Source organism: Ursus maritimus, unplaced genomic scaffold, assembly GCF_017311325.1.
Source record: "Ursus maritimus isolate PB19 unplaced genomic scaffold, ASM1731132v1 scaffold_32, whole genome shotgun sequence".
NCBI lineage: Eukaryota > Metazoa > Chordata > Mammalia > Carnivora > Ursidae > Ursus > Ursus maritimus.
In genome coordinates, this window is record NW_024425786.1 from 13299170 (window position 1) to 13326843 (window position 27674).

The 27674-nt window shown below is 55.6% G+C and overlaps 1 protein-coding gene across 2 annotated transcripts in view; it reads left to right on the plus strand.

Moving 5' to 3' along the window:
• PAX7 (paired box 7) overlaps positions 1-27674 on the plus strand; it is a 94507-nt gene that overhangs the window by 33244 nt on the left and 33589 nt on the right. For both annotated transcript variants that reach the window (XM_040645858.1, XM_040645859.1), the window contains exons 5-7: positions 17181-17380; positions 23712-23877; positions 25200-25402. In XM_040645858.1, the coding sequence (XP_040501792.1) occupies positions 17181-17380; positions 23712-23877; positions 25200-25402 (569 nt within the window). The remainder of the gene's footprint in view (positions 1-17180; positions 17381-23711; positions 23878-25199; positions 25403-27674) is intronic.

The following is a 27674-nucleotide window of genomic DNA, read 5'->3' on the forward strand; positions in this document are numbered from 1 at the left end:
CCCCCCCCCGCCCCGTCAGCTTTGTTTGGGACCTCTAGCCCTGAGCAGGCCCAAGAAACACCAGGGTTTGGGGAGGGGCCAGTCTTTTCTCTTCCCCCAGCCAAGGCCAATGGGACACGTGCCCACCCCTCCACCCCCAGTCCCAGTTCTCCCCTCCTTCCCAAATCTCCATGATTCTTCCTCCCACGAGGTCTCTGAGCCTTGCTGCCTCGGGAGCTGAATAGGAGATGGGCAAATCCAGAGCAAAATCCAGGGGCCCTGGTGGCTCTCAGCCTCCCAGGGCCCAAGCTGCACCCCAGACCTTTATTCAGGGATTCCAGCCAGCAGCCCGGGTTGAGAACCCTTCGTCCAGAGTCAGAGCTGTGGGTGTTGAAGCCACAGGGTTGCTTGACCCGGCTTCCACGGCCCCTCCCGGCCTCCAGGGCCTCGCCTACCAACACCGGGGGCTGCCAGCACCCTCTCACAGCACAGTAAGGCAGATAGAAGGGGACTGTGTGTGAGAAAGCACCTGGTACCTAGTAGGTGCTCATTAAATGCTTGTTAAAATAATAATGGTTTCCATTCATGGAGCGCCTGCTCGGAGCCAGGGATTTTGCATACATTTACATAAGCTTTCCTCTAGACCTGGATTCCTGGACTAGCATGCCTTTCCCCAGAAGGAGGGTTGCCTTTGTCCTGGTTTTGGGCAGGCTGGTGTGTCTGGAGGCCCCGCGGGAGGACCCTGGCCAGTTCTTGTCTGGACGCATCTTAGGTAACCTTCAGCAAACAGTGACTCAGCCTTAGTGGAGTCCCTTCCCAGGCCAGGCCCATCTTCCTCAAGTTTCTTCCTGCGACATGTCAGGGCCCACGAGGAAAGGAGAGGGCTAGCAGTGTGTCAGTTTTCTTTGGGGCCCTTGGGAGGGATCAGGGGCCCAAGGACAGGGGTCTCTCTTTTGCCTCCCCTTCCTCAGACGCTCGCTTTGCCTGAGCACCCACCTGCCTCCTAGATGCTAGGGCTCAGAGAGGCTAAGTGACCTGCTCGAGGTCACCCAGGATTCAGACCCCCCAGTGCTTGGTCTCCCAAGCCCCCTCGTGCTGGAACGGAGGAATGATTTTTCTGGATCCGAAGCCTGGCTAGACACAACTCCTAGCACTTGGCCTTACTCTGCTTTTTCCATGGTCCTCCTCCCAGGTCTGGAGGACCCTCAGACTGGGGGTGGCAGCCCCTTAGCATTGCTTCCAGCCTGACGGGGGAGGCCAGGAGGAATCCAGAGCATCTTTCGAGCTCCAGAGCCTGTCCTGAATCAGTGGCCCCAGGACGTAGCTAACATGGAATTCTTGGCAGCACAGTCAGGGCATCCCTGCCTGGGGGGGGGGGGGGGGCATACCCTGAGAGTGTCTGCGGGTCTCTGGGACTAGAGAGGGGCCTGACCCCTGACGGCAGTGTGAGCTCTTCCACTGACCTGCTGTGTGGCCCTCTGACAAGTCCCATGCCCTCTCTGGGCTCAGTGTTCTCATCTGTAAGACAATGAGATGGGGCTGAATTTTCTCTTAGATTGCTCCTAGCTTGAACCTCTGGACTCCCCTGACACAGAAAGGAGGTCTCAAACATTAGAGACCCAGTCCATGTAGAGAAGCCATCCTAAAGAAGGAGGCCAGTGCCTGCACCAGACCTGAGATCGACCCCACACTCTGCCTCTCTGAGCCTTGGTTTCCTTATCTGTGAATGGAGTAACAGTGTGCCATTGTCGCAACAGTTAAATCCACTAATCCGCACAAAGCCCTTCACGGTGCCTGGCACATAGGAAGCTTCCTGTGAGCTGGGGCAACCACTGGTGATGGCTTCTCTGCGTTCCAGAGCCCTTGTCTATGAAGTGGTGATGCTAATGCCAGGATTCGGTGAGATCATAAGTGCCCGGGCCTTGGTACCTGGTGAATGGTCCCAGTGACTGTCAGATCAGTGTTTGCACAGGTGTGGCTGGATCTTTCGCCCACTTCCAGCGCTCACAGTGGGAGCAGGGGCAGTAGAAGCTGGGAAGCAGGTGGAGGGTGGCCGTGGAGTGGGTGGCTTTGGCTGCCCTGCTCAGGGTCCCATGCTGTCCCACACATCCTGAGTGCCAGGCCCAGGGACCTGCTGCATCCTTCCTTGGCTCCAGTCCATGGTGGTGGCCGTTCCGGCTGCACCGTCTGCCCAGCCCCAGGCCAGGCCTCATTCTCCAGCGAGCGCCCTCTTCCACCCTCTTGCTTCCCCCTTGGGGGGCTCTCAAACCCTAATTCATGAAACCTGCTAATTTATAGCCCAGATCCGCACTCCCCCCCGGGTATCCGTCTCTCCGTCCATCTGTCCATCCATCACACGTCACTCGCTGCTCTGGCCCCGGGGCCTGGGGAGTGGGTGCCAGCCAGCCGGCAGGGGCTGCAGGCCGTGCGAACAACCCCCCACACCTGCGTGCCTCCATCCACCTGGCTCCTCGTCCCATCAGGCACCACTTAAGGGGATGTACCCTTGAATGTGAAGGGTAGTGGCAGGGTGGGAGATGCCTTCAGAAATGGAAATGGGACCCATTTGTTTATAATTTACTCCCTGACACTTAACGGGAACCCGATGGGATCAATAAAGGTCCCTCACTCACCCAGCTCCTACCTCAAAAGTGCTGGAGCCAGTCCTTCCCTCCCTCCCTCCCTCCGGCCCCTCTCTAAACTTTTGAAAGACGCCTCACTGTTCCCAAGATCAGTTGGGGCTGCCAGCCTTTCCAGGCTGTGGGGCAGGAAGGCGGGGGGCCTTGCTTGCAAGGTAGAGAGGGGCCAAGGACTAGAATAGTCTGGGCACAAGATAGGCAAAGAGAGGGGGCCCGTGATGGAGGAGAAATCCAGTTTTCAATTTTCCTTAAGAGAAAAATGAGTGCATGAGAGACAGAATAATTTTCCAGTGTGCAGGCTGTAAGTAAAACCTCCTTGAGACATTGCGAGTTATTAAGAGGAGGAAAGAAAAGAAATTGTGAAATCAGTTTGCCTTTAGCGGGACTGTACAATGCACTCTTATTTCCAGGGGAATCTAATTAGCGGGCAGGCGGCCGAGCCTGAGAGCGATGGGAGCTGGAGGTTGGGCTGGGGGGCCCCGTGGCTGCATGCGAGGGGGGCTGGGAGGCTAAACACTGGGCTTTGGGGAGGCGTGTCCCCTCCCCGCATCGCGGGAGGCTCAGTGGGCCTGGATTCAAATCCTGCATCTCGGCTCTGCTCTAAGTCTTCGTGTAGGCTCGACCCCCATGGGGCGCTCAGTGTTGGCTTATCCATCCGTCAGCAATTACTGAGGTTACCAGCCTCCACACCTCCAACACGAGCCCCTTCCTCATCCCCAGGCACTCCGGAGAATTCCCCTGACTCAGAATCTCCCCCTCTCTCACCACTGACCCTCCGAAGCTAGGCACTGGGTCCCCTAGCCTGGTCTCACACGCCTGTCACAGCCTGTGAGGCCACCAAGCTGTCCCCCCTCCCTGACCCTTGCAGGATATGTAAGAAGTTCTTTTACTAAAAGATCATATTTTGTTGTTTTGTTCAGAAATATGTAACAGAAAGCGAAGTTGTCTCGAATTATAAGCACATGTGTGCACATAGTAGGACCATGGCTAACATTGGTGTGTGTCCTTCCACATTGATTCCCCAAAGCACAGGACCCAGCACCTTCCCATGCTATCCATCCGTATCTCACATGCCACATCCCCTCCCACCACATGCAGCCCCAGGGCCAGAGGATGCTGGCCTTTCCAGCTGCCCGGATCAGGGCTATTTGGAGCCTTCGCAATATGCCTCTCGGGGAGAAGGGAAGGGCGCAAGGGAGGGTTGGAAAGGAAGCGTTGGTGTGGGAATGGTCTCCACCTTCCAAGGCCTTTTCAACACCCTCGCTTATAGAAAAGAGAGATGGAGCGGCAGGGGGTCTGCATGTGGGCTCAAAGTCCTGATGGACCAGAGCCCCCGTTCTCCCGTGGCCACACGCAGCTGTGTGACCTTGGGTAAAGCATTGCCCTTCTCTGAGTCTTCTCCCTGGAACTACTCGGATATCAGTGCCCGCCAGGTCTGAGTGTCATGGGGTGATGCCTGCTATGTACACCGGGCAGAGTACCTGGCTCCAGGTAAGAGCAGCACCGTTTTATCTCTTGGGGAGGACCCCTTGCCCTTCTGAACTGGGAAGCCCCGTCCCTCACCCCCTAGGCGCCTCACTTTGCCCTCGGAGAACCAGTACGTTTTCAGATTCTACCCTCTCCCTGCTGTCACTAACCTATGGCTGGCCACATTTTGGAAAAATAGCATTATTTATTCTATCAAGATTCAGCGAACTGGGCCTGGTGCAATAATTGCCCCGGGGTGAGAGTAACAGATTTTATTTTTATTGATCAAAAAAAATTTTTTTTATCAAAAACACATCAAACTAGAAAAGGCGTAAGCAGCAGGATCAAATTGGATTTTAACTCCCTTAAAAACTGGCTCCCTCCAGCCACCCACTTCCCAAAGCCGTCTGACTCTAGGCAGGGAGACCCTTGCAGTCCGGGGTGGCTGAGGGATCGTCCCACAGCAGGGGAGGGGATCTCCGAAGCCTTCATTAAGACACCCCATTTGCACCTGGGTCACCTCTGAATGGACCAAACATCTGGATGCAGAAGGGGGAATTCAGTAGAGTACCCATGTGTTGGTTTACAGAACGTCAATCCTCCGGACCTCTTGCAACGGTTCAGCTGGCTAGCTGGGGCTCTCCGCGTGGGGCCAGGTATCTGGTGTTGCATAAATACATCTCTAATGAGATGATTGTGCAGGACGATCGTAACCTACTCACCAGTAGTCACGTTGGCTTGAACAACAAATTATCACAGGAGTCTGGGGAAACGTTCCAAGTTACTGCACAGATCTGGGCACGTAGGAGGAGGCCACGCATTCATTCGTTCACCCTCTCGCTCATTCATTCATTCATTCATTCATTCACTGGATGAACATATGTGGAGCTCTTCTCATGGGCCGAGCCCTCTTCTGGGCATTGGGAATAAAGGCATGAACAAAACAGATTTTAAACAAAAAATCATCCTCCTTCTGGAGCAGAAACATTGGCCCTCCAAATAATTCAAGCGAGGAGATGGGAAGATGGGTCACAGGGGAAGCAGGTGTCAGGTGTGGTCCTTGACATCAGCCTTGTAAAGGTCAGTCTCCTGATACTGTGACAGCTCTTTCCCTTGTTAATACCAGTGACGGAATCTGACTGGTGTGTCCAGAAGAAAGGACGGTGGGGGAAGGGAAAGAGGAGCTAGGTAGGGAGCCAGGGTGGAGACAAGGGGTGGAAAGAGGTAGGTCCGGAGGCTGAGGTGGGGTGGGACAGGCTGGGTCCTGATGAGGACTCCAGGCATCCTGGGCTGTGGTCTGTCAAGAATCTGATGACCCAGGAGCACCTGGATGACTCAGTCGGTGAAGCGTCTGCCTTCAGCTTAGGTCATGATCTCAGGGTCCTGGGATGGAGCCCTGCATCAGGCTCCCTGCTCAGTGGGGAGTCTGCTCTTCCCTCCCCCTCTCCCTCTGCCCACTCATGTGCTCTCTCTCTCTTTCTTCTCTCAAATAAATGAATAAAAATATTTAAAGGAGAGAGAGAGAATCTGATGACTTAGACACCATGGCAAGAAGCAGGAGCAGGGACCACAGAGAAGAAAGTTCACCTGCCAAGCTTGCCCCTGGCTGGGCCCACCTTGGGCTGAGTCTTCTCCCCGCCAACCCCAGTGTGAAGAATATGTCGGGTTTGGGGTCCGTCGGGGGGGAGGGGGCTGAGGGTTTGGCACTCACTTTCAGTCCCTCCATTCTGTTAAGAAGTAACAGAGCGGCATGGTTTTTGCATTTGCTGTTGCTGTTTCTCTCTGAATTTCTGTAGAACGGTGGTTCCAAAGTGTGGCCCCACCAGCAGCACCGGCACCACCTGTGAACTTGGTGGAAATGCACCTTCTCGGCTCTATCTCGTCAGTCAGAAGCTCCCCCACCCTGGGGCCCAGCAAGCCCTCCAGGGGATTCTGATGGCCTAACGCTGGTCCAGAAGGTGCGAGGGAGGGGGCTTGCTTTACTTGAAATGTGTTTGGTGACTTTGGGGACCCACCTGGGTTGAACGGAGGCTTTACCCCTTAGCATCTGAGAAAGTGTCCACGCCTTTCTGGGTGTTTCCCAAGGAGCACTGAGATGACTGGGAGGGATTCCACGAGAGGACGTAATGCACGCTGAGCTCCTGGCACGCAGGATGCCCTCAGTAAAACGTAACCCCCTTCTTCCTTCTGGTGCTGTGTTCTTGACAGCGCCGAACCAGTAAGAGAGAGAGAGGCAAAGTGTTCCACGGGGCAGGTGCTGGCCACCTTTGAAATATCAACCTCGCCAGCTGTGAGAGCAAGAGAATCACAGAATCACGACCCAAAAGGGGATGATTTAGTCCCGCCCCCCCCTTTTTTTACAGGTGAAGAAACCGAGGCAGGGGACACAGCATCTCACAGCCACCCCGTCCTCCCCCCACCAGCTCCCTTCTGACCACTCAGCCCGCCTCCTCCCACCTTCTGTTCTGTCCCAAGTTATCTTGCACAGAGACTCACAGGAGTCCCAGTCGAGCCCCTAGCTGCTTTCCTCGAATATCTTTTGAAGCCAGGCATCGTGTCTGTTTCTTCCTGGGCTGCAGCGGCAGTGGCTAGCCTGCAGCCTGCGAGGGCTCAACACCTATGTGTGCAGTGGGTGGATTCCCATCTGGGGTCAGGAGTCTGGGCAGGGGGAGAGGGCGGCAGGCTCTGGGGCCCCCCCACTCTCAGTGGGTGCAAGTCACCGGCCCAGTGGCATCCCGGCCCTGGGACCTGACTCCGAGCCGGTGTCTGCTTCAGGACCAAGTTTTCCAGGGTTGGGGCATCTGCCTGACATAATACGTAACAGTAATTAAGAAATAAGCCGCCTTGCCCAGCTTCACAGCGATCATTTGGCTAAGTAACTACCATGGTCCAGTGCCTCAGAAATCACCATTAGAGTACGCTCCTTATGGCCATAAAATTTCTCGTTTTCTGCCTTTCATCAGCCTCCCCCTGCAATCTTCGCCTTGCTTTATTTATACATTCGTCCTCAAACAATGGCAATAAACTCTTTCCCAGAGTGTTGCAAATCAGAAATTTGTCCACATTTTTCCACCACCTTCCACTGTGGACCTGCTCTCCCTGGGAACAGCCCAGCCAGGCCAGCTGGAGAGGCCGGGTTGCCGCAGATTGATGGGAGCATGACAGGGTGGGGTTGCTGGGGAGAGAGGGTGGGGAGGGGCGGCTGAGAATTCACCATGAAAGGCCTCTGGCTGCCCAGCGACCAGCCCAGCCTGAGACACAAGGGGCCCAGGACTGGCCTGGAGAGGGGTGGTGGTGGGGAGGGAGAGGGATGGAGAGGGGAGGGGAGAGAGAAGCCTTCTTCCCTACCCCCTTCCCCTAGGAGAAGAAGAAGGGCCTGGAGACAACTGAGAAGCAGAATACAAGGGTCACAAAGCCTGTCCTTCCCTGTCCGCACAAGAATCCAGTAATCTCAGACTGTCCTGTAGCCCGCAGTACACCAAGAGCCCCAGTTCCTTCTAGAGCTCCTCCCTACGCCCATCGATTGATCATTATTTATCCAGTAATAGGCATTTATTGAAAGCCCTATTGTGTGCAGGAGCAGTATTGAACTCTGGGAGTGTGAAGTACTGAATAAATCAGATATAGCCCAGGGCCCCCCTTCTTGGGATTGTTCCTAAAGATCCAGCAAGGACCTCTGGTTTTTAGGGATAGGGTAAATGGCGCTCAGAGAGGGGTTTGGGCTTGCCAAAGGTCACACAGCAAGTTGGAGGCGAAGTCAGGAACAAAACCCAGGGCTCTGATCTGGAGCTCCCAGTCTTTCCAACCACCCCGCAGACTCCCTGAAGACCCGCCTCTGGGCAAAGTGACCTTGCCTCATCTGGCTGGGGTGCTGGGTGCCTGTAGCCAGGGTGGAGGGCGCTTCTGCAGTGAATATTTGCATTTTATTCTGGAATTCCTGGAGGCAGCAGTAGGTGGAGAAGCAGCTCCGGTTGATGGCTTTGGTGTTGGTCTACAGAGAGGAAGTTTATTCTATTAAGCGGCCTTCCCAGGTCAAGCTTTTAGTTTCTAAGGAGGAAGGCTGGCCTCCATTAATGCCCCTCGTCCCCTGGGGGGCGGGGGGCTGGCTTGCTTTTCCAGTGATCCCGCTTGACTGTCACATTTGTATTCTAGGCTTGGCCTGCACCCCTGCCCACCTTTAAGGGAGTGGTTCTCTCTCTAAAGGCAGGATTCTGAGATATCCGTTGGGTTCCATTGTGGTGGATGTTCATGGCTCTAGCTCTGCTCAGTGTGAGGCTATGGGGCACCCAGGAGGTGCCTAATAAGTACCTACTGGGCAAATGCTCCTCTGTACTCCTGGACATGCAACGTGACATTGGGTGTTGGAGTTTTCTGGGAGGCCTAGTTAAAGAAAGGTGGAGGTGGGGCAGTCAGAAGTTGATGGATAGAAATCATGCAGCACAGGGTCCTGGGAGAGAATCTGAGGCTCTGGAGAGGCTTGAGTCACTTCTTACTGTGTCTGCGATGACAAGGTACGTGGTTTCTTTGTGAAACCGATGGCTGCCCTTCCTACCCATGACTGTCATTAAGAACATTCTAGAATGAGAGGAACCACTGCACTGTTAGCCAGCGCGGGCTAACACTCAGTTATAATAGAGAAATCAGAGTTTCCACTCTCAAGGTCCTCCCAGTCTTATTGGAAAGGCACGACCTCTCTCTATGACAGTGTCCTTGGTTTGAGGGCGGCGAGACCCCGTTCTCACTCAGGAAGTTCAGGTAAAGCTCTTAGAAGCCGGATGGTCAGGTGTATTTGGTAAACAGAACAGATGACTTAAGAGTTCATCGTCAGTCTCCAGCAGGAGTCGATGTCAAGTGCAGGGAGCGTGGTGTGGGCGGCAGATGCTATGGGCATTCCGGGAGAGCTTCGTGGTCTAGGTGGACTCCGGGTGCGGCTTTGCAGGAGGGGGAACCAGGAGGTAGTTTAGAGGGTTAGCCCAGGCTGCAGCGAGGTTCGAAGGCCTGGGAGCCTACGGGGCAAGGCGCTCCTGGGCCCTTGCAAGGACCTTGGATGCCCGGCTCCAATGGACCTCTGGGGGCCAGCTGCCCAGCTTTAACGGTCACTCTGCCGTGGAGTTAGTTTACCCCTTTGAGCCTCTGTTCGTGACCCGTAAAACGGGGCTGATCATACCCGTCCCTCTTAGGGCTACCGCGGGGCTCTGTGATTCGCTGTGGGAACAGCGCACAGTGCGGCCAGAATGCATCAGCCACTGCTGGCTTTATTCTCCTGAGGCCGTCCTGCCCAGTCCTGCCTGCTCTAGGAGGCTTTGTGCGACCCCAGAGCCCCGTCTTCAGGGTCTGAGGGTCCAGCGAGCCCCGGGTGGAAGCCCTTCCTCAGGGCCGAGTCTGGAGGCCGAGGGTTTGATGGATGAAGGGAGGCAGGGGACAGGGGGTGCTGGGCCCTTTTTCCATCTCTGCCTCCTCCGATGACTTCCCCACTGGCTGAACCCCTCTGCCTCCCAGAGTTCCAGCAGTGAGGAGGGGCGAGGGGGTGGCCGGCAGAGCCGGTTGGGCGGGCAGGCTTGACTTCTCAGGCATATGGCCCTTTCACAGTGGCTTTGTGGGGTGCCGACGGGTGGCCGGCCTGCCTTTTCCTTGCCGCCGTGCGGGGCAGCTTCATCTGGCCGCTGGGGCCCCAGCTGCTGTTTCCCCTTCGCTGACCTTGAGGCCTTGAGCCAGGCCTCCATGGGCCCTGCTTCCGGCGGGCCTGGCTCCCGCTTTGGCCCTTCGTGCCTGCGAACTCTTGTGCCCCAGTGGTGCCTTCTCCTCGGTGGGTACTTTCTGTGTCTGGGATGGCCTCCCCTGGGGGAGGAGGGCAGGGGCAGGCTGTGGGCATGCCCGGGGTTTATGCCAAGCTCTTGCCATAGGAGAACGAGGGAGGGATAACAAAGGGGTCACCATTCATTCAATCATTCATTCACACGTGCATTCATTCCTTTGTGTTTTGTGCCCCGCACACGTGCTTGCCTCTGGGGGGTGCAGAGGGAGAGTAAGTTCTCCGTATGCCGACACCAATAATAACAGCAGTACTGAGGGGCGCGTGGCCGGCTCGGTCGGTAGAGCATGCGACTCCTGGTCTCAAGGTTGTGAGTTCGAGCCCCACGTTGGGGACAGAGATTACGTAAAAATAAAATCTTTAAAACACCCAGCAGTAATAATAATAATAAATAATAATAATAGCTCGTGTATATTGAGCACTTACTGTATACCCAGCACCGTTCTAAACCTTTGTCTTGTAGTAATTCATTTAATCTTCGTGCATGATGACTCTATTATTACTTTCCTCATTTTACAGATGAAGAGTCTGTGACCCAGAGGAGGGGAGTAGCTCCCGAGTTAGTGTGGGGAGCAGGCTGTGATCCCTGTGTCAGAGGCACCGCTTGGTGTTTCCTGAGGTTCCCACCCGTGCAGCCCCCCGGCGCCCCAGGGAGTAGGCACTCGGAGTTCTTATTCCCAGGGATGGGTGGGGAAATGGGGATCCCAGGAGGGCAAGTAACATGCTCAGGGTTACACAGCAGCTCAGGGCATGAGCCTGGAAGGCCAGCTCCCTGCTGCCAGGCTCTCTGAATGAGAGGAAACTCTGAGTCTAAAGGCACAGCTGCTCAGCGGGGGTGGGGGGGCCTGGATCCCTGCGCTGTCCCATTTTAGAAATGAAGAAAATGAGCCTCAAATGTGAAACAACACTGCCCAGCATCTATAGCTTGTCGGGGGCAGATCCAGGATTGAAGCCCAGGTCCATCTGACCCTACGGCTCCTCTCCCCGCCGCCCGCCAGCGTCTACCCCTGGCTGCCTGGGCCACACTGCCTGGGACCCGTTGGCAGGCTTCTTTTAGGTGCTGACGTAGTGAGCTCTGCTGTCCGCCCAGCACCAAGCATGGCTCTTCCTGTCCTTGCATGAGGTCGGTGAGTAAATGGCTGAAATAGCCCAAAGAAGTAGAGGAAAACTAGTGATTTTTTGCAAGATTGTCTTAAAGTCACAGGAAGAGTGTGAAAGGGGATGGTGAGCTGAGCTCCTCCTATAGTGGGCTTGCTCCTGTCCCCAACTCACCTGCGTAACATGTCCTGCGCTCTCCCCTCCCCTAATCCACAGCTGCTGTCCCCCCTTCCAGAACTCTACATTTGCTGCCTATGATGCCAACAGGTTAGAGACCGAGTTGGAAGGACCTGCTTGATATCTTTAGTTTCAACCTCTTGCTTTAGCAGGGAAACCTTAGTTTTGAATTCTCTGCACCCAGACAATTCCAGCCCTTTACAAACCTTCTCTTCTCTCCCACATGTGATTTGTGCTTGGTTCACAATTCCGTGCAGAGCCAGCTCTGGTTCCATTGTGAGACAATGTGGCTTTGAATTCTGGCAGTGCAACTACACAGTACCATTTCAAACAGTACTACTTCCTTCTTCCTAGAGATGCCCCTTCCTAGCAGGAATGTATAAAGAGTGCCCTCTGGTGTCTGAGAACAGTACTAGGCTGTTAGCCCAGAAGCCCTGATCCGAGAACACCCCACAGGGGCTCCACATTTTGTAATGCAAATTATATACTTGCAGTTTCAAATTTTAAAAAGGCAGCCTGGCAGGGATGGTTAGGGACTTCCTGGAGAAAGAAAAGTTTTGTCTGGTTTAGGTCGTAATAAAGTGAGAGTTCCACCTCGCCCCTCCTCAAAGCTGGGCCCATTGACCCAGTTGCTGGGAAATAGCGTAGGGTGCAGAGTTGGACAGAAATCCCCACATTGCCAATGCCTCCCCACCCCCAGGGAGGCGTCCCAGATGGCAGGACTGAAGTGAACCAAGAGTAGACAGCTTTGCTGAGGCCCAGTGGTGAGAGCACGGAGATGGGCCCCTCCGAGCCAGATGGAGGGGAGCAACCTCCGAAGGCTTCCTGGAGGAGTGATCCCAAGCTGATCGGAAAGGTTGAGGATCAATGGAGCTCACACTTCTGAGCATTGTCGTCCCTGGTGCTGTTTCATGTGTCTTGATATACTCTTACTCCTATTTACTCATTCTGTCGTTCATTCAACAAATACTTGGTCCTCCACTTTGTGCCAAACATTGGAGATTTATCAGTGAACAAAGAAGATGGAACCCCCCCCCCCCATGGAGCTCTAGTGACAGCCAGGACGATGAGGGGGCAATAAAATAGAATAGTTAGCCCATCTGATTGTGGTATGTGGTGTGGGAAAAGGCAAAGCAAGGTGGGCGGAGGGGGGTCCCTAGTATTCTCCATGTTTGACGTCCAGGCCGACTGCATCAGCAGGCTCTTCTCTGAGATGCCCGCTCTATTTGGCCAGCAGCCAACTGCAGGCCGAGGGGGGCACAGGGAGGGCGCTCTAGGCAGAGGCAGAGGGCACAGCCTATGCAAAGGCCTGTGGTTGCCGTAGCAGGAGATGGTTGCTGGAGTCCGGGGAGCGAGGGGAGGGCGTCCTGAGGCTGGGCTGGGGGTGCAGCCGTAGTGGGGGGGGGTTCGGACCCGATGGGAGTTCTGAATCCCCTGGCTTTGGTGTTGAGCTGGCTGCATGGGAGGCGCGAAGAGAGAGGAAGAGGGTGTTAGGGCTGAGTGTCAGGCCTTCGATCTGGACACCGGGGTGGCCGTGCTGAGATGGGCGCCCAAGAAGAGTGTGGGCAGAGGCGATGGACAGGAGGGGCTCGCTTCTGGGGAGCTCTCATGTGGGGTCTGAACCCTGCCACTCTGTCCACCCAAGCCCAGCCCGGCATCCCGTTCCCAGCCCTTGTGTGGGGCCGGGCTCCCGAAGGTACTGGTTACAGCTGAACGGTTCTGCGGAGGGGCCGGGAGGGGCTCCCGCCCTGGCCCCAGCCGGCCGGGCCCCCAGCTGAGCTGTAAATGACTTTTCCATTTTCCGAGACCTGCGCCCGGGCCTGTTTGGTATTCAGGGACGCCGGGCCCACACTCGCCAGCTCTCGGCTCTGCCCGAATTACTTGATTAAAACGCATATCAACTATTATGTGATTCGTTTCTCTGCCGCAGCTCGAGCTGAGCCAGGCCTATGTTAAACTGTAATAAAGACTGGGTGAGGAGGCAGCAGGGAGGGGGAGCGCAGGAGCAGGGGTGGGAGGGCGTCGCTGGGTGGGGGTGGGAGGGTGCACTGAGAGAAGGACCCCAGACTTCAAGGCCACTGCTTGCTTCCTCAGATCTAGGGGCCAGAGATCTGCGGCTGGTCAGCTGCCTCCTGCCTTCCGAGAAGTTGGTAGGGCCGTCTCATTTCAAGTGTCTTCCTCTGGCCAGAGCGAGAGCAGGGAAAGTTTGGGGGCAGGGACGGAGAACAAGCCACCTGCCCCCTCCCCCAAGCTCAGAAATGGAATTCTCTACCACCTGGGAATACTCTGTGGCAAAGATGACTCTCGATGGGCTGTGAGACCTGAGTCCTGGGTTTTCTTCCAGCCTCGCTGCCCTAGGACTCCACTGATCATCTGTAAAATGGGGCTAATACTGTCTGGTCGGCCCTCCAGGGTTATTGGGAGAAACGTGGTAGAATCAGAACAGAGCTTGTAAACTCTAGGGTGCAGTGCACATGCATTGGGTGATGACTGTTGCAGTGTGTCAGTGTTCAGAAGGCACTTGGCAATTGTTCTGCCAAGCCCGATTCATCTAAGAAGCCTTTATTGAGCACTGGCTGTGTGCCGGGCACGGTCTCTGCTCCATTCAGGGATCGCACAGTCTGATGGGACCGAGAGACCCAGAAACAGATGGGTTCGGGGTCCCCTGATGAGCTTTGAGAGCCCATGAAGGCAGGTAGCTTTGCTGGGTGAGCCCAGTGGAATGGGGTGAGGCGTTCCAAGCAGAGGAAGCTCACGGTTAAAGGCAGGGAGGTGTGAGACAGTCTGGCTCAGTCATTTAAGGATGCCAAGAGCTGGCCAGGGAAGCTGGTGGGGTGACGGGCTGAGTCTGCACACATGGTGGGGCCTCACTGGCATGGCCGAGGCTTCCAGAGTCAGCGGCTGTGAGGGCCGGCAGGCTTGGAAGGAGGGGCAGAGGCTGTGGTAGAAGGGCCCTGGTGATTTTCTATCCACTTCCATCCACCTAGCCTGGGTGGGACTCAGCCCTGAGCAGACCTCATTCCTGCCCATTCGTAAGCTTTGACAAGCCAAACACCTCCCGGCTCCCTTCCTGCCCCTCGTGCATTCCATTCGCAGGTGCTCTGAGGCTCTCTGAAGTCCTGTAGTTGCCTTGGGTTCTATGCCTCTCCTGGCCACAATTCATATGGAAGCCGTGCTTCCTCCATCGGATTGGGAAATTCCCAGAATAGGGGTGATACCTCCTCCATCGGATTGGGAGCTTCCTAAGACAGAGGCTGTTTTTCCCCCATAAGGTTGGGAGTGGGGCTGTTTTATCCTTGCTCTGTATTGGACTCCCCACATCCCTGAGCAGAGACGGGATCCAGGAACCCAGAGAGCAGGTCCCTCGCTGTATTCCTCTGTCTTGGGGGCTCTCCCTACGCCTGCACCAGCTCTGTCCCGCCCCTCTTTGAGAGCTTTCCGTCTCACAGCTGCATAGGGGCAGAGGGCAGGAGCTGCTACTGGCCAGGAGGCTGCTCCCCCACGGCCCACCCCGAATCCTCTGTTCAGTGAACGTGCTCCATGTCCACTCTGCCCATGTGACCCCCTCCCCGTGCCCCTCTGGGTTATGCAGTGAATTTAGGATCGAATCCTTGGGACTAGCTGTGTTTGGCTCTGAGCCCCAGATGTGCTGGGGAAGGTGCCCCCGGATGCCAGTTGTGCCAGCGTGGCCTCCTCTCAATGTTGGGAAGCTGGGCAGCTGGGAAAGGGGAGACGAAGGGGTTGGATCTGACCCCAGGTCTCTGCCTTTAGGGACGTGTGTAGGCAATGATGAAGGGAGGGCTCCCTTGCCATTGGTCCCTTGTCATGCGGCGTCACAATCAGGGACAGCCTGGCAGTGGCCAAGAAAAAGCAGGGGTGATGCCCAATGGCCAAGATAGCAGGATGGAGGGAAGGGGACCTGGGACAGAGGGGCATTACTCAAGACCAGATGACGTCCGAGCTGTGGATACAGCACCATGACAACGTTGCCAGTCGTGCCCTTTGCCACGCCAGGCCTTGGCACATGCTCTGCCCACGACCTGGAAAGCCTGTCCTGTCACCTAACATCTAAGAGGCTGTATTAGGTTTTTGAGGGAGGGAGGAGGAGGTTGTCCCTTGTGGGAGAGGCCTAGACCTGTTTGTATAACAGACATTTAAAGCAGTTGGACAAGAACAGGGGTGGGGACGGGGTGCAGGTGTGGAGACTTCCTGAGAGACTTTGTGGCTCAGTGTCTCCCATCTGCACTATGATCACATGACTGACTCAGACTGAGCGCCGCGAGCCCAGTGTACCCAGCCCGAGGTGGGGGCGGCACCTAGCAGGTGCTCTCTTGATGCTCTGGTGAGCGAATGAATGACAGAACACAGAAGTGCTTCCAGGAATTCCAAAGAGGGAGTTGGGAGCAGAAGGGGAGAGAGATTGAAGGCAAACAGGAAAGAGAGAGAAAGCCAGAATGGGAGGAAGATAATCTCTGACAGCCTGCTTCCTCTTTTCCTCTCTCTTCCTTGGTCTCTTCTTCTCCTGGCCCTACTGTGTGCTCCCCACAGTCCCCCAGGGGGCACAGAGGGTGCAGCTCCTGAGCCCTGGCTAGGCCACTCCTTGCTAGCATTCTCTCTGCTGGATCAAGGATGGGTAAGAGGCACAGGATCAGTGGGGTTGAGAAGCCAATTCAGTCCCCAGGGTGTCTTCAGCTCTGATGCCAAGGAGCTTGATCAAGCCCTTCCTGCAACCTCCCTGGCCTGGACCTGGCCTGATAGGGTTGAGAAGTAAGCTGACTCCAGATTCCTGGGCTCTCTCTGCACAGGAAGCAATGGCCTTCATCCACCCCCCCGACTCCAGGGTGGAAATTAGTGGGGACTAGCAGGTACGGGCCATGGCCACAACCAAGGTCGTCAGATAAGGTCCCCTCTTCCAGCCTGGAAGGTTACTCTCAGATTCTGAAACATCCCAGGAAGGGCCTAGGTATAGAAGTCACAAGTCCAAACCCTTCATGTTACATACAGGGAAACTGAGGCCCAAAGAGGGAAGGTAGCCCTCCTAGGGTCACAGTTCTAGGCATTGAGGGGTGGAATCAGGTCTGGAGTCAAAGCTTCCTGACTGCCAGCCCTAAGCACACTCATGTGCTCTCTGTCTCCCTCGCTCCCTCTTTTCTGGCCTTCCTCCCTTCCTTAGTTTTTGCAGTATTTTCCCCGAATGCGGTAGCATTGCTGTTTATTTATTTATTTATTTATTTATTTATTTATTTATTTATTTAAAGATTTTATTTATTTATTTGACAGAGAGAAAGACAGCCAGCGAGAGAGGGAACACAAGCAGGGGAGTGGGAGAGGAAGAAGCAGGCTCCCAGCAGAGGAGCCTGATGTGGGGCTCGATCCCGGAACACAGGGATCACGCCCTGAGCCGAAGGCAGACACTTAATTACTGAGCCACCCAGGTGCCCCTAGCATTGCTGTTTAAATGGTCATTAAAAAATACTAACTATAAACAAATTAAAGAAAAAAGGCAACCGTTCTGTCCCCCTGAAGGCTCATATTTGCTCGGCTTCTGAGTATAGTGTTCCATAATGTGTCATGCATGCTTTTTCCGAAGGCGGGATCGACCTTTGCACACTGGTTCATACCTTGCCTTTTTCTTAGGTGCATGGAGATATAGTTCGTGTACAGCAGAATTCTCTCCTTTTGGAGAATACAGTTCTAGAAAATCTCAGCAAATGTATTTCATCGTGAAACGACTCTGAGTCCTATGTCATGGACCTCCTTCCGTGTCCGTGGAACTAAACTAAATACCCAGCTGTGGGGGATTTAAGAACAAAACCAGTCATGCCATAAAGTATCTAATCCCCTAAGGATGGGCATGGAGGTTGCTTCCCCCCTTCACTCTGGTAAACAGTGCCATGGCACATGCGGGAGCTTACGGTCAATGCAGCAACGGGTCGGAAGGTGGGCCCAGAGCACCCCCCCTGACTCACTAGGTCCCCTCCCTCTCCTGCCCTCTCGCCCGGCTGTAGGGAACCGGCTGGACGAGGGCTCGGACGTGGAGTCGGAGCCGGACCTCCCTCTGAAGCGTAAGCAGCGTCGCAGTCGGACCACGTTCACGGCTGAGCAGCTGGAGGAGCTGGAGAAGGCCTTCGAGAGGACTCACTACCCGGACATCTACACCCGCGAGGAGCTGGCGCAGAGGACCAAGCTGACGGAGGCGCGTGTCCAGGTGAGGCGGCGCCTCGGGTGTGTGCCCTGCGGGCGTCTGGGAGAGGCGGGAACGAGAAGGTGGAGGTGGCCAGCGTCCCAGGCTTGGGTGGGCCCCCAGAGGGTTCTGAAACGGGTGGTCCAGGGACCGTGTAGACAAGGAATGCCACTGGCACTTGATGCGGAGTAAGTGGGCAGCAGGTGGTGCTTGACTGACCGAGGGGAAGCCAGGCTGTGCGGTGAGACTTGCTGGGTGGCCCTCATCCCTCCAGCGATGAGCCAGAAGGGAAGGCTCGGGAAGCATGAATGGCTCCCAAGCTCTGATGAGGGGAGGAAGTGATGCGGATGGAAATTCCTGGAAGGCCTAGCTTCTTAAGACGGGTAAAGAGTTTCCCGTTACAGGCAGCATGCAAGCACACGGAGCAGGCATGTTCCTGGTGGGTTAGAAGCATCAGAGGGAGGGTGGGCAGACCTCGAACACTCCCTCCACGCCTGCGAGTGTGCGGTTCCTTATCAGAGGGACTGGGGGCGGGGAGGGTGGAGAAGGAGCAGAGCCTGCCTGGGCTTGGCCTGCCCCTCCCCTGCCCCCTCCACTCCTCTCCCCTCCTTTCCCCAGGTGGCGGAGGAAGGCAGAGGGTGGTGGTGAGTGTCTCCTGTGGGAACATATTCCCAGCCCATCTTCTCCATAAGCGAGGCAGGCGGGTCGGTAGGAGGGGCCGCCCCAAACTGCTCACCAGGGACTCCCAGCTGAGGGGAGCCAGCCTTTGCTGGGCACCCACTTTGTTCCCGCCCTCCGGAACACTGGGACCTTCTCACACATGACCTGGTGGAACCTCAGACCACCTTGTCGGGCAGGTCACCTCCAGGCAGGCCCCACAGGGGCAGAAACAGGCTCAGAGAAGCTGCACACCCAGGGGCACAGAGCTCAGCGGGCGCTGAGCTGGGCCCCGAACTCAGGCCTGGCAGATACCAAAGCCCAAGTTCTTTCCATGGGGAAGGAAGAAGTTGACTCAGAGCCTGGGATTTGAAAGCAGTGGGGAAAGTTCTAGAAGCAAGCTGGCATGTAAGCGCTCCAGGAGCCAGTGTACCTCCCTCCACCCTCTCCACCCCCACTCCTGGAGTGGGGGGTCCGAGGCTGCCTTTGAGGGAGACCCCCAGGGGAAGGGGGCAGGCAGCAGCAGCCAGCTCATCTCATTCCCTCCCCCTCTCCAGGCTGATATCTGAGCCTGCCCTCACCCCGAGCCTCCCTCCCCCTGCTCTGATCCTCCTGCAGCTGTTCTCCTGGGCACATTCCTGGGTGCTTTCTCATTCCCACGTCTGGCGGCCACGGCTGCTTCCCACCACCTTGAAGCCTGACCGCTCCTTGTAAAATTTCCTGGCTGTCAGGGCAGTGCTTTTATTGGCCCAGGGGACCCAGAAACAGGTGTCATTCAAGGTCCAAGGAGGGAGGGGGGCTGGGAACAGGGGGAGCAGCCAGAGCCTAGGCAAAGCCAGAGCGAGGGGGCCAAGGCAGACCTCTTGCACATGCTGACTCCTCTGTCAGCCTTTGGGCTCCCCCAGGGCAGTGAGTCTCCCCGGCTTTAGCCTGAGAACTTAACTTGATCCCAACAGGGGAGGGGTCAGTATATGTTGAGTTGGAAAAGAATGAACAAAGGCTGACCCCCAAAAAGTCAAGACAGGAATGATAGAAGATTTGGCCTGGAGAAGAGGTTTGGAAGATGCAGCTAAGAGGCCTCAGAGGGTGGGAGTGGGAGCCACAGGCCTGGGCTTCCATTGGTCTCTGATTCTGATCAGTTTCCCTTCCTGAGACTTGGTTTCCCATCTATAAATAAAGGCAAGGAACTAAATGATCACTGAGGCTCCTTAAAGTTCTAGGATCCTTACTTATTGGCAATCAGAGCTGCCTTGTGAGGTGATGAGATCCCCATGACTGGAAGCATTCAAGCCAAAGTACAATGTCCAGTGGATCAGAACCCCTGGTGAGAGTGCTTCTGCTCTGGGTAGTAGAGCAGAGAGCTCAAAGCCTCCCGAGCACTGCTCCAATTCTGTGGTGTTGGGGTCTCAGGTCTCTGTTTTGAAGAGTCTGTGGTTTGGGATTTTGCAGTCCTGACACATGTCAGCTCAGTGGCCCAGGAACATGGTGGGAGAATGGAGCAGTTCAGAGCGGGCTCAGAGCCAGATGCCGAGGTGTGAGTTCCAGCTCCAGCACGTACGCCTCTGGCCTCAGTTTCCACATCTGCAAAGCAGAGATGACAGTAATAGCCCCCCCTCCTTGTTCTAAGGGTTAGACGCGCATATGTGAAAAAAACTCACGCTCAAAGTTAGGATGTGCCTGGCACCAGAAGCACCATAAGCGGGGTACGTTCTTACTAAACTGCACCTGTTCTTGATGGTTCCGACTCTGGCCACCCTGGCAACGCCCAGTTCCTTCATCTGGCTCTCCCTTATTGAGCCCCTACTGTGTGCGGGACGCCGTTCTAGGCACTGGGGATTCAGCACACAGAAATCTCTGCTGTCACGGAGCTGATCTCCCAGGAAACAAGGAAACAGGAAAACGTGACAGGCGTTCCCTCCCTCTGGCTCGGCTCCAGCCCGGCTTTTGAAGCCTACAGGTGTTACTTGGCATCCCCGATGTCTGGAGGAGACACCCCTGTCTCGGCTGGCAGCAAGCCACCAGGAAGTGTGGAAAAGGGGTCAGGCAGGAGGACACATGACTTCCTCTGGAAGGCTCTTCATTTTTAAAAAGCTGGGGGCCAACCGTGCATCTTCCTTGGAGGTAAACGGATCCACTGTGTCCCAAGTGCCAGGACCTCTGAGCTTATGTATTTCCTCCAGAAACAGAAGCCACCCTGAAGGGAATCCCATTTTAGAAGCGCTGGAAGGACCCTGTAATTAACAGTCTTTCCCTAACAGTAGGTCATGTTTATAGCGCACTCCTTACGCGCCAGGCCTGATGCTCCGAGTTCTCCCTACATTATCTTTATCATCCTCCCCATCATCCTGGGACGTAGGTGTGGTTAGTCCCTCCCCCTCCAGGTGAGAAACCTGAGCTTCAGCTAAGGGCAGAAATTTCCTAAAGACACAGTTACCAAGCAGCAGTGCTGGGACTTGAACTGGAGTCGGCCTGTCCCGTTCTTTTCTTCTGGGCTCCTTGGAGATAACGGCCAGATGGACCCTCCAGCTCCGTTGACAGCTGCTCCTGCAGTGTCCTGCTCCCAGTGCGAGGTGTTGGGGGAAGGACCAAAAATGGATACGAAAACTCAGCCTCTGCTCTCAAAGGACGCAGCCCCGATCAGGGATTGCGGGTGGGTGCTGGGGCTACCCCTGCCCCTCCTGGAGCCTCCGTTGCCCACCTGTGAATGGGCAGCTCGCCCCGGCTGCTGGCGAAGAGCTCTTCCAGCTTAGCCAACAGAGGCTTTCCAGCGGGACGGTTGTAGATGTTGTTCCAAGCACTTTGCCGGCGTGAACTCACTTCAGGTCCAGAACCACCAGAGGGGGATGCCGGGATTAAGCACAAAGAAACAAAGGCACAGAGGGATAAGGGAATTTGCCCATCTTAGCTAGGAATTAGAGGCAGGATTCAAGCCCAGGCGTTCGGGTTCCGGACTCCCTGCTCTTAATCATCCCGTTACACTTTGTGAAGAGGGAGGTGCCTGCTGGGATGGAGACATCCCTTGGTAAACAGAACAATAGAGGAAAAGAGGTGAGAGAATTGACAGCAAAGGGCGCGTCCTCCCAGATTCCTTCCTCCAGGAAGTCCTCCCGGATTCTGAGAGGTGAAGTCAGAAGCCCGTCCTCAGACCTCCTCCCAGCACCTGTATGTCACCTGAGCTTACTGCCCTGCGAAACAGCCATTCTTTCCCTTGTCTGTTGTGTGCCCAGGCAGGGGGCCGCTTGAAGGAAGGCTAGGACTGTCCCGTTCAGCTGTCTATCCTTAGGATCTCGCTTGGCATGCAGCAGAGTCCCAGCAAAGGTTTGAGATGAGAAGGAGGGAAGGAGAAGGAAAAGACGGGGAAGGATGGAAGGGGAAGAACGTCTCCAACTTTCTTTAGTATTCTTTATTCGAGGAAAGGGTGACCCCCAGCTAAGGGACTGTGACAGCGTGCCACACGGGAGCAGCGGGTCCCACACCGAAGTCATTCTCCGACCAGCTTCGAGATTGCTGCCACGTATGCACATGACCCATATTGTTATTCACTTCTAAAATAAAATTGATACGTTTTAAAATAAAAGCTTCTCCCACCGTCACATAAGGAAGGCCTTTGGAAACACACACCAGGGCAGACCGAACAACACAACGGCGGTCCCGCAGGGGAATAGCACACGCAGGGGCTCTTCTCCGTGTTGAAAAGGAAGCTCAGCAGGTGTTAGTCAGGCACTAAGGCTGCATTAGCGCCAAGCCCAGACCTCGTCTTCCACGCGCACAGAAGGCCTGGAGGGCAAGTTAAGTGGTTCAGGGTTCTTTAAGGTCTGTGTCGCTGCCGTCTGGGATGTCCCTCCAGCATGGGTGCTAGGACTCCCACCCTTTGGGAAACACAGGATGGAAACAAACATGAGCCCCCCACCCTCTCCCAGAAGCAGGAAGTGAGGAGACACTGCCCACTCCTCGCCAGTTCAGAAGCCCCTCAGTTGGACTCGTGGCATCCATCCCACCAGGATGCCCCCGGGGACGCCCTCAGCACCCTGGGGAGTGGGGAGAAGCCGGGACCTTAATTTTGATCCAGAGCCCGTCCTCACTCCTGATCTGACTGCCTCCTTGCCTTTCTCTGTGTGTCCCAAACGCGTCAGAGGCAGCTGTCCTATTCATCTGGCTCGGAAAGCTAAACACAGCTTCTCTCCTCCAGAAGGTTCTGGAAAACAAAAGAAGACACCAGGGGCCACCTAAGCACCCCCCTCCCCACCATCCAGCTGAGACGGCCATCCCCTGTGTCTGCAGACATGGTCTGAAGGTTTGGTGGGGGGGGCCTTAAGTGATCCTGTGCCAGGAGAGGTCAAGGTCTTTATCCCACCACGGAGGGGGGGCTCCCAACTGAGACTGACGGCACCAGCCCTGGCAGAGACACACAAGAGCCATCTCTCTATTCCCTTGTTCGTTCATTCATTCATTCATTCATTCATTCATTCATTCAGTATCCCGTGAGCACCTAGGGAGCCATAAGCAGTGAGCAAGGAAAGCGTGGCCTCTGCCCATGGGGCCTAGAGCCTGAGGGGGAGACAAAGAGAAGCATAGCCCAGAAACAAACACATAGGCTAAGTGCATGTGCTGGGAGCTCACAAGGAAGCTGGAGGCCTCTGGAGAGGAGGCAGGACCTGCCTGCACTTGCCTTACATGAGGTGATTAGGGAATCAGAGAGGTGGAGGCATTGCAGCCGAGCCTGCTGGTCGAGGAGCCGGCTGCGGGAAGAGGGTCTGGGTGAGAGGGAACAGCATGTACAAAGCCCAGAGGTGGAAAAGAACCCTCCCCCCCCGCCGAAGCAGCCCCTGTGTCCCACCCTCATTCCCCTTTTCTGGCCCGGAACTCATGGCCAATCCAGACAGGTGAGTTCTAGAAACTCTAACTGATTGAAGTTCGAACCTCGGCTTCGTTACAGCTAGCTAGCTGTGTGGCCTTGGGCAAATTGTGGGACCTCTGTGAGCCTCGGTTTCCCCTTCCGTGAGATGGGAATAGGAGGACATGTCTCACGGGTCTCCATGTGGACAGACGTGAAAGCACTAGCTCAGGGCTTGGAGCAGAGGAAGACTCAAATGTGTTAGGTTATTTTTCCATGGTTGCTTAATAAATGCCTGTGTCAGTGTGAAGTGGGTTTTCCTGATCAAGGGGGGCCCATGCTGGCTGGGTAAGCAAAGTTTAGGGCTCTGGACAAAGACCTGATTCTCACATCTGCCTCTGGCAGGGGCATCTCCTTCAGGCGTGTTCCCGACGTGGGGCTTCCTGGAGGAGGTGGGGGTGAGCATGGGTTAGATTGGGGGTGGTCCCCCAGACATCGGTGGAGGCAGGAGCAGCCGCAGTGGACACAGCACCCAGAGTCACCCAGACCTCCCATGCCTCCAGCTCACACTGTCCCATGGGCAAGTCCCCCGCTGTCCCTGAATCTCCATTTGTTCCTCTGTAAAATGGGGAGAACTATGCTAATCCCCTCACCGGATGGTGGTGAGGACAGGGTGGGATCACGCCCATGGAAGTGCTCTGCCCGCTGTCCCAAGCGGCAGGGAGGCGGGGGTCTCCTCCCACGGTGGAGGGGGGGATACTGGCTGGACAGAGGGTGATGGCTCAGGGACCGCTTCTAGCTGTGTCTCAGCTCTCCACCCGGAGCTGGGCTGAGGGCTCTCCTCTCTCTGCTCCTGACCCCCAGGTCTGGTTCAGTAACCGCCGCGCCCGCTGGCGTAAGCAGGCAGGAGCCAACCAGCTGGCAGCGTTCAACCACCTTCTGCCAGGGGGCTTCCCGCCCACTGGCATGCCCACGCTGCCCCCCTACCAGCTGCCGGACTCCACCTACCCCACCACCACCATTTCTCAAGGTGAGTGCACAATCTTAGCCATGACCTTTCATCCCCCCCCCATCCCTCCCTTCCTTAACCAAGAAGGAATCATAAGAGCTATTTTGTAAAGATTTTATTTATATGAATGAGAGAGAGAAAGAGCATGAGCAGGGGGAGGAACAGGGGAAGAAGCACACTCCTGATGAACGCAGAGCCCTTCACGGGCCTCGAAGCAGGGCTCGATGCGGGGCTGGATCCCCGGACCCTGAGATCATGACCTGAGCCCAAGTCAGCAGCTCTACCAACTGAGCCACTCAGGTGCCCCAAGGCTGTTTTTTTAATTGACCATTTGTCTATTTGATGTGGATGGGCTGTTAAAATGGGAAAAAAGGTCTTGCCCTTGAACTTCTTGTTACTGCCAACAGACCACAGAGCATCCCGGTGAACAGACACAACGCAACCTTCCCGAACAATTTTAGAACAGAGTGTCTCAAACTGTAAAGTCACGTACATCTCCTGCAGTCTTATTAAAATGCAGAAGGGACAGACAGACAAGGCTACCCTCCCTCCCTGGACCTTCCCTCCATTCTGCCCACCCCCTGCTTCCCCCTCAGCACACATTAGCAATCCCACTACTTGACATGTGACTTGTGAGGTCCCCGTGGCTCTCTCTTAAAGGGCTGGCAGGCTGGAGTTCTAGAAGCCGAGGAGAGAGGCAGGGGACCCTCCCTATGATTCTTGATGAAAAATTGATGATTGTTCCATTCTCTGTTTGCCCTGGCAAACAGAACGGCAGCCCCGCAGCCAGGAGCAGAAATGGCAGCTCAAACCCTGGCCCTCATTACCAGCCTTATCACCTTGCACGAGAGCCCCGACCCCTCCAAGGCTCGGTTTCTTCATCTGTAGAATGAGAATCGTATTCTTGCCTCATACCCGTAGCCAGTACTTGTAAAGGCACCTTGCAAGTGGTTGGTGCCCACAAAATGCTATTGGGACAGGCCTGGGTAGACAGCCAGCGGGACAGGCCAGCAAGGTCTGACTCTGAGTCCAGATGACATTTATCGAGCCCTGCTGTGTGCCAAACACTAAGCAACATGGCTGGTTCACAGTTGCCTTGAGTTACGTGGTACGTCGCTTAGCTGTCAGTCAGGACTGGGCTAGTCCCTAGCGCCCTCCACAGAAGCCAGCTTGGCCCTTCCTGAGTAGTGACAGTAGGTGGTCCCCTTCCTCCGCTGGATGGAGACTGGGACGAGGAGGCTCCTGGCTTGTTTTCCAAGCAGGTGCTTCTTTCCCTGCCCCGGGGACGCCCACCATCTGGGCTGGGTCCGCTTGCTCAGGCCCTCTCCTGGGTCTCTCCACAGATGGGGGCAGCACCGTGCACCGGCCCCAGCCTCTCCCACCGTCCACCATGCACCAGGGGGGACTGGCTGCGGCCGCCGCGGCCGCCGACACCAGCTCTGCATACGGAGCCCGCCACGGCTTCTCCAGCTACTCGGACAGCTTCATGAACCCGGCGGCGTCCTCCAACCACATGAACCCCGTCAGCAACGGCCTGTCTCCCCAGGTAGGTGGCCTCGCCGGACCTGTGTCCAGGAAACCACAGGCTCTTGGGTACCTTCAGAGCGTTACAGTGGCAAGTGGAGATGCTCCTTCCACCTTCCTGGTCCGTATTCTGGGATCCTTCGCCCTGGGTTTGTGTTCTGCAAGCTGCAGGTCTGCCTGACCCAGCAGGCAGATATGGAAACACGGTTTGTTGTGGCCACCAGAAACACACTATAGACGTGCTCCTGGCCCGACAGCCCCCCAGAGCTTCTGAAACTAGCCTTCCACCCACCTCGTGGCTGTTCGGTCCATAGAAGTCTAGCATTTTCAGACCACGTGTGGGTGGAAGCCTTGTACCATCTCCTATGGGATGCTGACTGTGGTCTGGGCTTTGTTCTAGAACCAGGAGTCCTTCCTGGATTGCATCCTGTGCTCCATCTCTTGCCTTTCCCCAGGAGTGACCTATGAGTGAGAGGCAGGACCGCATCTGATTGGTAGCGAGAAATACGACTGAGGTTCTAGACTGGGAACTCCGCTCCCATTGGGTCTTGGAGCTCATGCACTTTCGCATGCTTGGTTGCTGGCGAAGTCCCTTGTTGCCTGCCCCTGCTGTTGGAAGTCGTGGGGCCACCCCTAGATCAAGCCAGAAAGACAGTGCTGAGGCTGACGGTGGTGACTGGTGGGGCTGGGGAGCAGGACGTGGTAATACTGGTGACTTTGAGGGTTCCTTTCTGTGGCTACAGCAGGCTCTCAAATATCCATGGAGGAAAGAGTGAAATCCAAGGCTGGTTTCACCCAGCCTGCCACCTTCTGAGTCGCTTCCCTTATGTCTGTGGGAACACATGTGGCACAAGGTTTCTGAACAGCTGTGGTCCGAGAGGAAAAGTGGGGGCTTGCAGGGGGTTCAGTCCCAGCTACACTGCTCAGGGCGGTGGGAAGTCAGCATCTCGGAGCCTCAGTTTATCCCCCATTGAACTAAAGAGTGATTAAACCAGGCGTTGCTGACCTCCCCAGAAGGGTGTTCTCTGAATTCAGCATGCTAACTGGCCAAAGCCTTAGCACCGAGCCCGGCACAAAATAGGGGCCAAAAAACATCAGTCCTCTTGCCAACCCCCTCCCGCCCATCGCCAGGATGATACAATTAGTATAAGAAACCTGTTATTTGAAGAAAAAAGGGGGCCAAAGGGAAGGTTGGCTACGGCCCCCTGGCCATATCCATCCAGCTTCCTATTTTTGTCAATAAAGCTTTATTGACACATAGCCATGCCCATTTATTTACGTATTTATGGCTGCTTCAGGGCTACAACATCAGAGCTGAGAAATTTCAAGACAGACCACATGGCCCACAAAGCAAATAATATTTGCTCTCTGGCCCTTACAGAAAAACAATTGCCAACCCCTGGTCTAAGACCTTCGCAAGAACGTTCATTTTCTGCGTGGTTTGGGTTCATCCCTGTTTGTCTCTGTTAGTGACTGTGGTTGACAGCTGACTGCATTTTACTGTCATCCTTTATTGATGGGTAAGATCCCTTCCCCTCTGTCTGCCTTGATTTTCCCATCCATGAAATGGGGATGACACTCGCATCTATCTCATAGGGCTGTTGAGGAAGGTATGAGCTCATGCGCGTAAAGCACTTAGCCCAGGGCCGGGGCAGAGCCGAGCTCTGGGGAACTTGAGCAGCTCCACGCATGCAGAGCTCCTAACGGTGATGCACCGAGTCCTGTTGGGGCCCACGTTCCGGGGCGGGGGTGATGCAGCCTGCAGACCAGAATGTTTACCCACTGGAACCTAATTGGCCTCTTTGGGGGTCAAGGCCATGGCTTCCATGTCGTTAGTACTGAGGACAAACTGGCTGAGCTAACCTTCCAGAGAGTCAAGAGACAGACAGGACAGGATCCCAGCGCTGGCTGGGTGACCATGGCTGTGGAGTGACCTGAGGGTGACCTGAGGAGGTGGCCCAGCCCAGGTGGCTTCATGGTACAAAACAGGTTGGAGGAGCTTCACTTGGAAGTCTGAAGAGGGGTGTCAAGATTATATGGGCCAGCCTTCTTACTTTACGGATGGGGGGCCGGGGACACATTAGCCGGGCTGGAGCCGAGAGTCTAGGGCACCTGGCTCTCTGACTACTGTTCCTCGCAGCCCACTGTCTCCGCATGGGCTGCGGTTTCTCCTCAACGCGACAGTTTTGTCACCGGGCAGAGGAGAGGCAAGAGATAAGGGGCCCCTGGCTTCTGGAGTGTGGCTCGGCAATGGGGTAAAGGGGAAGGATGTCCCATGCACTGTGTGGGCCCAG